At 33.7% G+C, this 16,208-nt stretch overlaps 1 protein-coding gene across 1 annotated transcript in view; it reads left to right on the top strand.

The window, feature by feature from the left end:
- LOC126882573 (uncharacterized) overlaps positions 1-16,208 on the top strand; it is a 481,344-nt gene that overhangs the window by 116,845 nt on the left and 348,291 nt on the right. The window contains exon 2 of the mRNA XM_050647545.1: positions 13,660-13,729. Coding sequence (XP_050503502.1) covers positions 13,660-13,729 — 70 coding nt within the window. The remainder of the gene's footprint in view (positions 1-13,659; positions 13,730-16,208) is intronic.

Genomic DNA, 16,208 nt, shown 5'->3' with positions numbered 1-16,208 from the left:
ATGAAAAACCCTGTATATTTTTATGTTTTTAGAATCTGTTAAACAACCTCACATCAAAAAAGTGTATTATGTAGGGCCTATTATGAATAATATAAGGTGAAATTTTAAAATTATGGATAATTTTCGTCCCAGTATTTTTTATAATTTTCTAAAATAAGGACATAAACAATTTTATTCCATAAGTGGTTTCCATACTTTATAATTTCAAAATTTTACCCTGTATTTATAATAATATAAATACAGGGTAAAATACAGGACATAATATTATTTATAATAATATAAATAAAATTTATAATAATATAAATCAATTTATTAATCAGCTTTTAAAAATATAAAAATATACAAGGTGTTCCATTAAAACTAAAGCTTATGGACTCTACCAGACTTGCAGTACTGCAGTCCTGCCGTGAATCACCCTTTACATTTAAATATCTGTTTAACATGCACATTTTTATTTAAAAATCGAAGGGTCTCAGCGTTTTTTCAAAATTGTTTGAAACGAGTGCAGAAATAATTTTATTCTATAAATGCCTTCCACACTGTATATTATATGAGACCAGGGCATTTAGCACAAAATAAATGGATTTTTAAATACAACACTTAACAACTTTTTGCATTGTGTTCAGGGTGATGTCAGGAAAAAGTACACTATGAAAATTGGATTGAAATGCATTTTAATGTGCACAAAATGCATATAAAATTGCATAAACATGTCAAAGTTAGTGTATTAAGGGCCTTATTGTTACTCGGGTGTAATGTTACTCTGGTTTTTGGGGTAGCTGAAGACGAATACGCCATCAGAACTGGCCACCGGGGCACTTGGTGTTCAGGTCCACTGCTAAGGCACGTCATCTGAAGTGTCGAGGGTTTTTGGTACTAAATTGATTACTGAAACAGATTACTCAAGGTGTTTTTGGGGTCGGTGAACAAAATCTATATCAGTTCCGACCCCTAGTGCACCCGATGCCCAAAAAGCCTACAAACTCCAAAAGATAACATGCCTTAGCCGTGGCCTTAGGCACCAGGAGGTCCGGCGTGTCGGTTTTGATGGCGTATTCGTGTTCAGCAACCCCTAAAACCCATCGCGTAACTTATTTGCATTAATTTAGGGCCGAAATCTCTTGAAACCCCAGAAGATGAATTGATCCTAGCCACCAGGTTCTCCGGGTGTCGGTTCTGATGGCATATTCGTTTTCAGCAACCCCAAAAACCGCCCTAGTAATCTATATGCATCAATATGATGTCGAAACTCCAGAAGATGACGTGCCTTAGCAGTGACCGTGGGCACCAGGTGCTCCGGATGTCGGTTCTAATGACGTAGTGGTGTTCAGCGACCCCAAAAACCCACGTATAACAAAGTCTGGCCCTTTATATGCTTATTTTGACATGTTTATGCACATTTCGATGCATTTTATGCATTTCCACCCACTTTTCTATAGTAGACTTTTTTCTCGACATTATCCTGAACACAATGCAAAAAGTTGCAAGTCTCTAGGTGCTATATTTGAAAATCGATTTACTTCGGTGTTCTGTTGCTAAATGCCATCGTCTGTACCAATTATATTATAGTCTAAAATAGCCCCAAGTGTAGTTTCCAATTAGTATAGCGTATTTACTAAGTTTCCATAAAATGGAAATAATTAACTTACTGACTAACTATTTGAACAAAATAAATATTGTTATTTACATTAAACAAATATGACAAAGGTATAAATATAACAAACCTAATAGATCACGGTAAAAAAAAATAAAAATCTGTTGTTAAAATACCTGCTTCCAAGCTATCTCACACAAAAACACACACTTTGTTTATTGGACAAAAACTAACTTTATCACACAAAAATGTTTATTGGAAATATCAAATATAATAACACAATGGATGGAATGCATAAAACGTAGTACCTGTTAATGCTTCAAGTATGTACTACATTTTTGAAGATTTTACTACACTTACAAAGCATTACTATACTTACAAAGCATTGAATGTTTTGTAAGTGTAGTAAAATCTTCAAAAATGTACTACATACTTGAAGCATTAGCAGGTACTACGTTTTATGCATTCCACCCAAAATCAGAACGAATTAATGAACAATGTGTGGATCTAAGAAAAATATTAAAGGAGTAAAATATGTTGATAATAATCTGAGAAAAGTATGTCCATTAAAAAATGATAATTTTAAAAAGTTTAGATTTTATAACACTGTCAATGGCCTGATAAAATATTTTATCTCAAAAACTTTTAACACAAAATGTTATATTTTAAAATTCAGTCAGTAGCTGATAAAAAAAGGTGTAAAACTTAGTACTTTGATACAGATAGGTCTAAAACAATATACTCAGAGAAAGTAAGCGGTCATGAGGGCTGTTAGATGCCATAAGGTAAATGCTAGGTTAGATAAGCTCAGAATCAAATGGGCTTTCTTTCTGAATATGCGCTGGTTAAAGGATATAATGAAGCGATCTAGTAAACCATATCTTGCATGACTTGGTGGGCACTCAATTATCAGGTGGCTTCAGAAACGTATGAAGTTCAGACAATTCCACAACTCTGATCTTGCTATCATGAACGAAATGTACCGGGTGTCCCAATAAGAATGGCTCTCGGCCATATCTCAGGAACCGTTTATAATACAGCTTTAAGCAAAAAATATTTATAACAAAAGTTGCCTCGGAAAATGCCTGGAAATTATTTTCATAATTGTAGGTTCACCGCTAGAGAGCGTAATTGAATATCAAAAATTTAAAAATCAAAATTTTACAAAATTTGCCTAACGAAAGGGCACTGCAAATCCGATCATCGTATTCTTCATAAAATTATGCGCATATTTGATTTCACAAGTTTAAGGGCCGGTTGTTTGAACGCTAATCAAAAATGATCATTATCAAATATTTAATTACTGTCACAACTGTCAATGTCAACTTTGATTGGGTTGCTGAAAACCTAATTATTGATTACAATTATAAAATTAACTAATCTTAAAATTATAATCAATTATGTTTTCAGCAACCCAACCAAAGTTGACATTGACAGTTGGTGACAGTAATTAAATATTTGATAGTGATCATTGTTGATTAGCGTTCGAACAATCGGCCCTTAGTCCACCTTTGCTAAATCGAATTTTGCAAACTTGGTTTTGTTGAAAACAGCTCTTTTTCGTCAATGTAAGAGTTATAATTTCAAATTAGCCTATTAAGTAATATGCCAGCTAGGAGGTGTTATTGAATTATTTTCAGAAATCTAGTTATCTTTGGAAAATATTAAATACAAGTATGCATTTTTAATCCTGTATTACAAAATAAGATGAAATTATTAACAGAATAGCGAAAATCGCATATCGATACCTTTTTTGTATCTCGAGATATCTTAAGAAACGTGTAATTTTGCACCTAACCGTTACTGTCACCGGTAAACGAAGTTAAGAAAAGGTAGTTTGCTGTGGAAAAAATACAGAAACATTTTCCAGATCTCAAAGTTTATAATTAAATAAAACAAGAATAAGACAAACAACACTATAAAATATAACAAAGAAATAAAACAACACTTAGTGACGACTTAAATATTCAAATTATTGCCCATCATTTGTGATTCAAGCATTTACTCTTTCAAGAGTAGATTGAACAGCAGTCTTAATTTCTGCTTTTGAAATGCTTTGAATGGGGTTTCAAATTCTCTGGATCATTTTTTCTCGAGTAGGCCTAGCTGCTAAAACAAGGTCTTTAATCCGTCCCCATACCTAAATAAAAGTGAAATACCAAACCGTCCCCACACCAAACAGTTAAATCTGGTGATAGTCAGATAATTGGACAATTTCTTTTTGATAATGCTATTATTGGTGAACGCTATCTAATTTTTTTTTTTGGGAATGAGTTGCCTCTTCTTCTGGAAGATGTACCGCTAGCAGTTCGTAGGTCCATGTTTTTTCAGCACGATGGTTGTCCCGCGCATTTTTCCAGAGTAGTAAGAGATTTTTTAATGAGTCATTCACTGATAGATAGATAGGACATGGAAGCCTATTTTTTGGCTAGCCAGATAACCAGATTTAACTCTATTAGACTTTCCTTTATGGGGGCGGATCAAAGACCTTGTTTTTGCCGCTAGGCCCACTACTCGAGAAAACATGATCCAGAGAGTAGGAAACGCCATGCAAAGCATTGCAAGGGCAGAAATTGAGACTGCTGTTCAATATATTCTTAAAGAGTAAATACTTGCATCGAAAATTATGGGCCATAATTTTAACATTGAAGTCGTCACTAAGTAGTTGTTTTTATTTCTTTGTTATATTTTATTGTTGTTTGTCCTATTGTTGTTTTAATTAATACACGTTGACATCTAAAAAATGTTTCTTTGTTTTTTACACAGCACACTACTTTTCCTTAACTTCGTTTACGGGTGACAGTAACAGTTATGTTTAAAATTTACACGTTTGTTAAGATATCTCGAGATAGAAAAAAGATATCGACATGCGGTTTTCGCTGTTCTGTTGATAACTTGATCTAATTTTGTAATACAGTATTAAAAATAGTTACTTGTATTTAATATTTTCTAAAGAAAACTAGATTCCTGAAAATAATTAAATAACGCCTCCTAGCTGGCATATTACTTAATAGGCAGTTTCGAAATTATAACTCTTACATTGACGAAAAAGAGCTGTTTTCAACAAGCCAAGTTTGCAAAGTCCGATTTAGCAGAACCGAACTTACAGCCATTTTTTCATAACAAGGTTTTTACTCACCCCTACCTCTTATTTGCAAAGGTAGACTTAAACTTGCGAAATCAAATATGCGCAGAGTTTTATGAAGAATACTATGATCGGATTTCCAGTGCACTTTCGTTAGGCAAACTTTGTTAAATTTTGGTTTTTTAATTTTTGATATTCGATTACGCCCTCTAGTGGTAAACCTACAATTATGAAAATGATTTCCAGGCTTTTCCCGAGGCAACTTTTGTTATAAATATTTTTTTCTCAAAGTTGTACTATAAACGGTTCCTGAGATATGGCCGAGAGCCATTCTTATTGGGACACCCGGTACAATAAGCCAATCAGCTTCAGTACCATTGATTTATAAGAGATAAATTCCGAAAAAAATAAATTTTCTGCCTTGTTATATTTCTCCGCTACTTTATTTATTGATAATTTGTACCTGTTATGTCATTTGCGCTCTAATATACCTGTTTCTGTATCTGCAATAATTCTTTTTTCACAAGATTTTGCAAATTAATACAAATGTTGCACTTTTTTATTAGCGTAAAAAATATATAAAATACCCATATAATGACTTAAATCGATTTATCATATATTTGTGTAAAATGAAAGTTTCTTAACAATAATTGTAAGAAAATATGCCAACTGGACCAGAGCTACTAAGGCATCTAACATTCACTGGGCTCCATTTGCCAATTACTGATAATTATAGTTCAATTAGCTTATCTACTCTAATTTAGTTAAAGCCATTAATCATCTTGCTGGTAATAAATAATTGATTCAATATATTATATAACAGTATTTTGTGCTAATAATTATTTATTAGGCCTAAATAATGGGAATACATACAGCAACAGCCAATTTAATAAATTATTTTTATCCAAAATTATCAATAAGGTAATCAGTTGGTAAATATAAATTTAAAAAGGTATGTGAATGAACATGAGATATAATAATCTTATACATACAAGCAATAGTACATTGTTTACCGGGTAGGAAAAGCTTAAAATTCCTGGACGACTGTAAGCCGAGACTTAGCAACATAGAGTCCAGGAATGTGGCTTTTCCTACGAGGTAAACATACTATTTTTCCGCAAATCGTTTAAAATTCGACAGATATTGATTGATTTAAAAAAAACGCGATAATTTTATTCCCAAATAAATGGTGCTTTGAAATTCCTAATAAAATTACTTGGGTTACTATGGAAATTATTTCTATCATTTATGTAGAACACTAACAACTGTACGGAAATATCATTTCCTTACAGTAAGGAAATGACATTTTCTTACAGTAAGGAAGTCCTGACTTTTTCTTCAAGAAATTTTGACAGGAATGTCAAAATTTCCTGGCGATTTGCGGAAAAAAATATTTACGATACACAAATAAACTTTTCCGTCACATATCCTTAAAAATGACAAGATATTATAATCATCGTCATTCAGCCTATTTCACCAAAGTTCACCAAACAAATTCTTGTCCTAAGCCGCTTGAATCCAATTTTGGCATATCCGCTTCAGGTCATCTGTCCATCTTGTTGGTGGTCGTCCTCTGCTTTGAAAGACGTCATATCTGGGTCTCCACTTGAGAATACGTGTCGTCTACCTGCCGTCGTTGGTTCGCGCGATATGCCTGGCCCAATTCCATTTCAAGGTCGATACTCTTTTGATTGCGTCGGTCACTCACGATCTACGGCGCAATTCTGTGTTGGTTATTCGGTCTCTAAAGTTGTGCTCACTACGGAGAGCAATGGATTGTATCCTCGCTCCGACCCTTGCTCCCTGGTATTTATATTCGTTGTATTCGTGAATTCTCGCATTTAAAATAATGTATTTATTTTAAATGCGAGAATTCACGAATATAAATACCAGGGAGCATGGGTGGGAGCGAGGATACAATACATTGCTCTCCGTAGTGAGCAAACCCTTAGGGTTAATCCCAACATAGACCGTTTCATTTCCCTCTGTGTTGTTCGAATTTTGTTTGCGGACATCTTAGTGAGCGTTAGCGTTTCCGCACGATAGGTTAGAACCGGCAGCACACATTGATCAAAGAACTTTCTCTTTAAGCAGATTAGAAGAGCTAATTTGAAAACATCTCTTAGCTTTCCATAAGCCGCCCAAGTCAACCCTATTCTGGGTACTTATTCATTGGTCTGGTTGTCTCTACTTAAAGGAATTTCTTACCCCAGATATTTGTATGCTGACGTTTGTTCTATACTTGTTCCAGCTATGTTGATGTTCTCACTCAGAACGAGGTTTGTCATCACTTGTGTTTTTGAGTGGTTGATATTTAAACCCACTTGTGTAGAGGCATGGTAGAGCCTTTCGCACATTTACATGGCATGATCAATGCAATCTGTTATCAGGACTATGTCGTCCACGAACCTGAGGTGACTAAGTTGCTCTCCATTTATATTTATGCCCTTTTTGTCTAGGTTTGCACGCTTACACGTATTTCAATATTATTGTGAACAGTTTTGGCGAAATAGTATCACCCTGGCGAAATCCACGATGAATGTTCAACTTGTGTGTATCTTAATGGAATCTCACGCATGCCGTAGCATTATTGTAAATATTTTTGATGACACTGGTGTGGCGGTGATCTATTTGGCACTCCGTTAAAGCTTTTAGTATTTTCTGATGGTTTACTCATTACTGATTTCAGATGCTTTCTCATAATTCACAAATATTAAGACGAGTGGTTTATTGTACTCTATACATTTTGTACTCGATGAGGCTTTTAATAACTTTTAGATGGTCATTTGTGCCGAAGCCTGACCTGAATCCTGCCTGCTCACATGATTGGTAAAAGTCCATTTTGTTCCAGATATGCCTGGATATTACCTGTGTTGCCCTGGAAAATATCCAAGCATATCTGCAACATCCTTAAACTATTATATTAACATGTAACACAACGTATTTGTTCACATTTAAAGGGTTTTTACCCAAAATATTTTGGTGGCTTATTCATGCTATTTTTTGGATTTTAGAAACACTGAGGATGGATTTCTTAATTCGAAAACGTTATGTTTTATTGTGACCCGTATTTTGCGTATTTTAAAATATACCTTTTACAAAAAATCTAGTATTTTTTCTTGTTAACACATTCTTTCAATAGAGAGAAAGAAAACAAACTTATTACATAAATACAAAAGTGGGTAAGATAACTCCAAAATAGATCGTTTGATGACAAGTAAGGATGATATACTTGAATGTTAGGAGAGCAAGGTAATAGTTGGTAAGCCTTTAATACTAAAAACATAAGTCGTTTGTGCTAGACATGCATAGTAAAAATTAAAATTAAACCAAAATATAAGAGAGGACAAAAAAATTAAGAAAATAATAAACAGATTTTAAAATATGGTATATTCAGGGCAAAAATAGAACAAATATGTTCTAAAACTTGAAAGTCCTAATACAATTTACAATACTGCTGTTGAAATACTTCAGGCAGAAAAACCTCAGTTAGAAAAAAAATTAGAGGAGAATTGATAGATCTACTTATAGCCAATTGAGTTTAAGAAAAATTAAAGAAGATTCAATCACATAATATATAAACAGTGGCAAGAACATAGATCTTCAAAACTATACAGTCGCTAAAACGAAAGCAGGATGCGTATACAAATATATACGATCAGACTCTAACCAAGGAAGCTGAAATAAATAAATATATCGGGTCGCCAGACTATAGCCAAATAGAGGCATTATCAGAAACTAAAACATTTTTCAAAAATCCAGCGACCGCTCAATTTTTGGTAAACAGGGAACACAGAAACCTGTACTTTTGATTATTTTACTTTCACCCCTAAGCCAGGAAAATAATCACCTTAACATTTTTTTATAGTAATGGGGTTCAAAATATCTTGTGTGTTTGAAAGCCCGTACAATTCCCTATTCATTGGTCTTTACGTTTTTAAGAAAATCTTGAAAAGTCTTGATTTTTAAGAAAAAAAATATTATGAATATAATTTGACTCGTTACTTATTTCTGAGTATATCAGATAGTGAAACTGATTACCCTAAGCGTCCGTACAATGAAAAAGGTTTATTTGAAACGTTCTTTCACATTCCGAAGCATTTGCGGAGTTATTCGTAGGCATTTGTTGCTGCCTCTGCTGTCACCAGAAAAATCTCGTGACCGAGGAGGCCATTCGATTCTGGTTCTACTACCAAATCAATGAAGTGGAAAATACTTCGTCAGTTATTTATAATTTGTGGTAAAACAAGTACAATTTTAAGCATATTCAGTTATTTTAAGTACAATTTTACATCTTATATCGAAAAGAAAGAAACAAATGATGAGATGTAACAATCATAGCTGTATAAAAGTTATAGTATAGTAGGTTAGTTCTTGGTTTAACCCATAAATAAATTTCTTACACTATAATTTTGAAATAGTGTTAAGCGTTATGATAAATTGAACATTGTTCAACGCAAATGCTCATTGCAAATTTAGTACATTCATTAATTCAGTGCGTTCCAAAAAATCTCATTCTAATATATTAATGTAATGTAATACATTTAAGTATTTATGAATCAATATTATATTATATTTTGTTTAGGGTAGGAATAGAGGTTGTATTTTGCATGGAGATTGTTTAGTAGTATTAGGATAGACTAGCCATCCAGATTAGTCTCAGTCGTGCCTGGTTGTACTGTAAAATTGATAAAGTAGCCAACAACTTTGTAAGTCATTCGGATTTTCATTAAAATTCGTTGATATATAAAATCAGGTTCATGTTTTCGATATATAAGCTGTATTTGTATTATTAAACCACCTTAAGAGCAAGGAAACAACAAAAGAAATTGTTTAGCGTTACAGATAATCTTAACTAAGTATTTATAACTACTGTTCTGAATACTCAGTATAATGTAAATTTTTATAAAATCTATATGTATAATGGTTTGTTTTGTTAAGTATATCAAAGTACTAAAAATGTTTAATACGCTGCAAGTGAAAATTAAACAATGCATAATAAGAGGAAAGTAGTTAGTCATCTATGAAAAAATTTAATATAAACGTCATATAGGTAAAATATACCATTATCATCCATGTTTCGCCGTTTAGAAAAAAAATGTGAGACAACAAAGGACGGTGATATTAGACGATTAACAAAAAGTAAAGCTTTAACATATAATTAAGATACATACAATAGAGGTTATGATAAATGACAGGAAAATTGATTAACCCTAAATATAAACAAATAGTGGATGAGATATTACAAAAGTACCAATAAACAAATATATCAATATTACAAAGGACTCTAGATACACTAAATAGCAAATTATGCAACAATTGCGCTGGGCGGTCACCTTATAAGAATGGATTACGACAGAACACCTAGCAGAACGCTTAGCGAAACTATGGTGGGACGTCGGCCAGTAAGAAGGCCAAGAAAGGGGTAGATAGACGAAGTGAGAAACGCTACTACAGAGATATTGTGGGTGGACAACTGGAGGAGAGCAGCCAGGGACAGAGATGCTTAGAGACGGATGCTGGGGGATACCAGAGCCCGATTTGGGCTGCAGCTGTAGGAAATAGAGAGTGGATCAAATACAAAGAACTTAAAAGGAAAGTAGAATTCTTTCTGTGTTTTCTAAGTTCTTCTAATGTCATGTAAATATATTAACTATACAGTTTTCATTGTCTTTTTTTATGACAACCTGTTTTTTTTTTCTTTTATTTAATAACTATCTTCTTCTTCAAGTATCCTATCTCTGACCAAACGTTGGCTGTCATTATGTTTATAAGTTCTTGGAATGTTTCCCTATCAGCTGCTATATAAATAGTTCTTCAGCTGTAATATCGTAACAATATATTGAGGAGTTAGTAAAGCTTGTTACGTTTTATTCATCTTATGCTTTCCACTTTTCCCTATATTATAAGGTGATTTAAATGGTATTTATTATAGTTATCATCATAGCTATTCGACTGCGAGACGGCTGCCCTGAAGAGTTCATTTGATTTACATCCGTATCAATCTGTCAGGTTACGCAGCCCATACGTCTCCTATACTTCTTTTTCCTTTAATTGGTTCTGTCCATGATATTTTCAGAATTCTTCTGTACACCTTCAGCTCGTGTGTTTCCAGTTTTTTTCACTGATGCTGCATTCAACGTCTAAGCTTTCATTCCATAAAACAAAGTCGATAACACGTAACACCTAGCCAACCTAACTCTTAGCTCCAACTTAAAATCTCTTGTGCAGAGCACTCATATCATTTTGTTAAAATGTGCTCTTGCCTTTTCTATTCTGATTTTGATTTACTGAAAGTAATAATTTGTGGAGAGTTCAACTTTCTCCCAAAATATTCATATTGGGCTATTCGTTCGACATTGGTTCCGTATACAAGGAGATTCTCGTTATTTATTTGAGTTTTCGATCTTCTCATAAATTTTGTTTTCTTCACCTTCATTGTTAAACCGTATTCTTGTCCATACTCCGGGTTCCTATTCTGGTCACCAGCCTATGAAAATATTCAGTATTTTCGGCGAAGATGAGAGTATCATCCGCATATCGAATGTTGTTAATGAGAACTCAAATTACCTTTATTCCAGCTGTTTCACCTTCAAGAGTAGTCATTTAAAAAAATGGCCACAATACGCATCCCTGTCTCACTCCACTTCTGATGGTATTTGGGTCCTATAATTATGCATCATCATCATTCTCTTTGCCTTATCCCTATGCGGGGTCGGCTTCCCTAATTGCATTTCTCCACACAATTCTATTCTGGGTCATATCAATATTAATCCCCTTTACCAACATGCCCTGCCTAATCGTCTCCCCCATGTCTTCTTTGGTCTTCCTCTCCTAGTCCTTCCAGGAATCTTCACTTCAGCTACTCTTCGTATTGGATGATTAACGTCTCGACGTTGAACATGACCAAACCATCTCAACCATTTTAGCATCAATTGATGCCACACCTAGACTTCCCCTAATATACTCATTTTTAATTTTATCCTCTCTTGTCACTCCACTCATCCATCTAAGCATTCTCATCTCCGCCACATGCATTCGTTGTTCCTCTTTTTTTTTTCACTGCCCAACATTCAGTTCCGTATATTATAACCGGTCTTATGGCTGTTTTATAGAATTTTCCTTTCAGCTTCATTGGAACTTTTCTGTTACACAACACACCACTCGCTTCCTTCCACTTCATCCATCCAGCCCTAATTCTACTGCATGCATCTCCATCTATTTCTTCATTACTCTGTAATACCGATCCCAGGTACTTAAAACTATTGCTTTTTACAATCAGTTCACCATCCAAAGATACCATTTTATTTGTAGTAACTCCATCTTTAAATCAACATTACAAATACTCTATCTCTGTCCTACTAAGTTTTAAACATTTTTTCTCCAGAGCTCGTGTCCACTGTTAAAGTTTTTGTTCTAAGTCTCTTTCACTATTTCCTACTAACACGACATCATCAGCACACATTAAGCACCATGGAATGTTACCCTGTAGTTTCGCTATTATCTGCTCCAAAACTAATGAGAATAAATACGGACTAAGCACCGAGCCTTCGTGCAATCCTAATTTCACATGAAATTTATCAGTCTCTCCCACACCTGTTCTAAAACTAGTCGTTACTCCCTCATACATATCCCTCACAATCTTTACATATGCACCAGGGATTCCTTTCTCATTGAGTGCCCACCACAGAATCTCTCGAGGAACTCTATTATATGCTTTCTCAAGATCAATGAATACCATATGAGCGTTTGTTTCTTTACTCCTGTATTTTTTCATTAACTGCCTTATAATGAAAATTGCGTCTGTTGTTGATCTGCCCTGCATAAAGCCAAATTGATTCTCGGATATGTCGGTCTCTTCACTTATCCGTCTATCAATTACTCTCTCCCATATTTTCATGGTGTGGCTAAGCAGTTTTATAGCTCTGTAGTTTGTACACTGCTGTATATCTCCCTTGTTTTTGTAGACAGGTACTAGTATACTGCTTCTCCATTCGTCTGGCATTTGTCCAACTTCCATATTTCTATTAAATAAACCTGCTAGCCACCTTGTTCCTGTCTCTCCCGAAGCTTTCCATACTTCACCAGAAATATCATCTGGTCCTACCGCTTTTCCTTTCTTTATTTTTTGAAGCGCTTGAGCCACTTCCTCGTTTGTTATTTTGGTGACCATTGCTGCTACTGTCTCTGTTGACTCCACAGGCTGTCTGTCAAATTCTTCATTTAATAAGCTGTCAAAGTACTATCTCCATCTCTTTTTGACATCCTTTTCGTGAACTAGTATTTTATTATTTTCATCTCGCATACATCTAATCTGAATAAAATATTTTGCTTTCTTTGCTCTCTGTTTGGCTATTTTATATATCTTCGTTTCGCCTTCCCTGGTATCAAGTTGATCAAGTTGATCAATGCAGCCAAAGTGCAGTATTACCCCACACCCGCCTGAATTTTTCTGTATAGGCCAGGATCCCTACTGTAAGGACTGCCCTATAAGCCAATGCATTGTTGCCCGTATCCCGCCGCTAAGAGGCACGTACTTTATTCGCGACACCTCCTATAATTATGCATCCAAAACACAAATCACCTCATCTTTTAAATGAATTTAGATACTTAAGGTCAGAATAATATTTAAACTGGACCTGATCAGATAATTTTTTTTGTTATTGGCGATAAAAAAAGTTGTTGGCACAATATAGAAATTAGTTTGGGTAGATAAACGGTTAAATTATGCAAAATACAACTAAAGAAACAATATTGACCTTTTTATGAAGGCAGAGTCAAAACTTTTTTACATTCGATTCTGTCGAATTTCTAGAACGTCTCTAAATCTGTTAACTTACCTCTTTTTCGTAACTGTTGTCTTTACTCATGTACTATTAGGTAAAGTGATATGGTTGTTTACGTAAAGTGACCTTCTGCATTGTGGTTACTACAAAAGTATTTATTGTCGAATTGTTAATTTGTTGTTTTTTTCTTACAGAACCAAATCGAATCAAAGATGGATGAAGCTACGGACCACTGTACAAATTTCTTCCGCAATATCAGCTAAGGTAAGCATCATGCGTCCATGCGATCATCACTTGGCTAGTGAGTGACCAATATTTCATTTGTCCGTTGCCAAGTTGCCAGACATATTTTTCCCATTATATAAATTTGTCTTCTTTTAATTTTGTCTTGTATGGGTTATACATTAGAGAGCTTTGGAACAGGCCATTTAGGCCCAGAGCTCGGTTATTTCTTTCCGTTCTGGTGATTCTGGGATCCAAACTATAATATGTATTATACAACTGTGACATACCTGTTATATAAAATATCAAACTAGGGACATTTTCAGACGACACTGCAATACTAGTAGTCAGTAAAACATTCGAAGAAACAACTAGACACCTCCAAAATGCAGTTAACAAAATTAACACTTGGAATAATAAATTGCGCATAAAAATTATTAATGAAGGGAAATCTGCCCATACCGATTTCATTTATAAAAAAATAAATAACTGAATAAACAATAAAATCATTTCATGCAAGAAATCAATTAAATACCTAGGGCTACATTTGGATAGCAAATTAGAGTGGCGGGAACATACCAGAAAGAAAACTGAAGAACTAAAATTAAGTTATAATACTGACAATCAAGAAGAAAGTATTCGTTTACAAATAAATGGTCCAACCAGTATGGTCCTACGGTTTACAGTTATGAGGCTGTACTATTGAGAGTAACTATGCTTTCCTTAAAAGAGTCCAAAACCGAATATTAACAAATATAGTCGACGCTCCATGGTAGGTATATTCGCAGCAAAGACCTACATTGCAAACTTCGTATAAAAAAATTTAAGAAGAAATAAAGAATATTGCCAAGGATTACGAAAACCGACTTCATAACCATATAAACAGGAAAGTGTTAGAACTTTTAGATCATCAAGACCTATGTAGTCCGCAGGCTCAAACGCAGCAAATATTACGAACTTGTGTGAGAATGTTAAATGCATAATTATTATCAGTCTAAATTAGGGTCGTGAAACTAGCCACCACAGAGTGCAACAATAATAATTATTAGATGCTAAGTTGAACCGTTGAGAATACCTAGGACGGCACAGTAGTAGTTTAAGTTAAATGTAAAATGCTAGTTAGTTTTAGGATTAGGTGCATTGTTGATTTATACAGGGTGTCTGTGTAACTTGGAACCATATGGGAAACTTTTTTAATATCAATTTTACGAAAAAAAGTCATTCTTTATAAAGTTCTCTGCATAGTCTAAAACCTAAGATGCAATCATCAGATATCAAATTTTGTCAACAGTATACGAGGTCTGTCAAAAAATATGAATTTCGCTCAAGAGCAAACTACCTTTATATTTCAAAATATCAAAAAAATGTATTATGAAAAGTTATTTGTAATTAAAAACCATATTCAAATGTGCAATAACTAGTCTAGGCGCCAAATAGAGGTCACCGTGTCATTTTCAATTCTGATGGACAAACTCAACGGTTTCTTATGGATTTTTGGCTGCCGATTACGAATTTCGAGGGGGGATCTCGATCCGAGTGGTCAAAAAATTGTTATAAACAATTTAATTGTTTATAAATTGTTTATAAGGCTCTGGCTCATAAACTAAAAAAGATACGAAAAAATGTTTCAAATAAAATTTATTCCTTAATAGAAAACGAAGAAACAACCGTTTACTAAAATTAAATCCGAAAATTAGAACTCAAGATATTGTAAAATTAGTGCACAATGCAAATTGCAAATTGCAAAATTAGTATTTGTCGAAGCTTTATCGATCGTAACTCGGCTTCTGTGCATGTAAATGAGCCTTATAAGGTGTCCCTTTAAAGTTTAATTAAGAGGCTTCCAAACAAAGTTTGTTCTATTATATGATATTTATCTGTTTTAAAGTTATACCCGTTTGAAGTTATAATTTTCTTAAAAATATTGTACATTCATTTGTTTATAAGGGTTTTAAGCAAATTTGAGCTATAAACATTTATACTTTAATTAACAATAATGATTGAAAAACTCAAAAGGAACAATTTGAGCTTACTAAACTGTTCGTAAGTTTATTTTTGGCTAAGATGTCGATATTTTAATGGCGCGCTATGAGGCGCAAGATTGGCTCACAGCGTAAAGGTTCACGCGCTAAGATCTCGATGCAAATTATAATTTCTATGTATATATACGTTATCTTCATTTTTCGTTTTTGAAGATCCTAATAAAATTTTATCATATACTTCTTATAATTAAATCATCATACTGTATCTCGTATCACCTTTCATTCTATTTAATTTGTCTTCTATTTTTTGTACTAAAAGAGAAAAAAAACACATTAAAAACTAATATTTCAGAAATATAACTAAAAAGTGAGTTGATATTATTTATTAATACTATTTTTACAAACATTTTCTTTCATAAATCTGTATCGAGATATACAGGGAATCTCAGCTTTTTTACATCTGCATACATTCTTCGAGCAATTTTTACAGACACATGGTGGTATTAAATCTGATTTTGAAGGCATTAAAATTAAAACTT

Source organism: Diabrotica virgifera, chromosome 3 (assembly GCF_917563875.1).
Source record: "Diabrotica virgifera virgifera chromosome 3, PGI_DIABVI_V3a".
NCBI classification, from domain to species: Eukaryota; Metazoa; Arthropoda; class Insecta; order Coleoptera; family Chrysomelidae; genus Diabrotica; species Diabrotica virgifera.
Note: the sequence above shows the minus strand (reverse complement) of the source record. Positions and strands in the feature narration are given on the sequence as shown.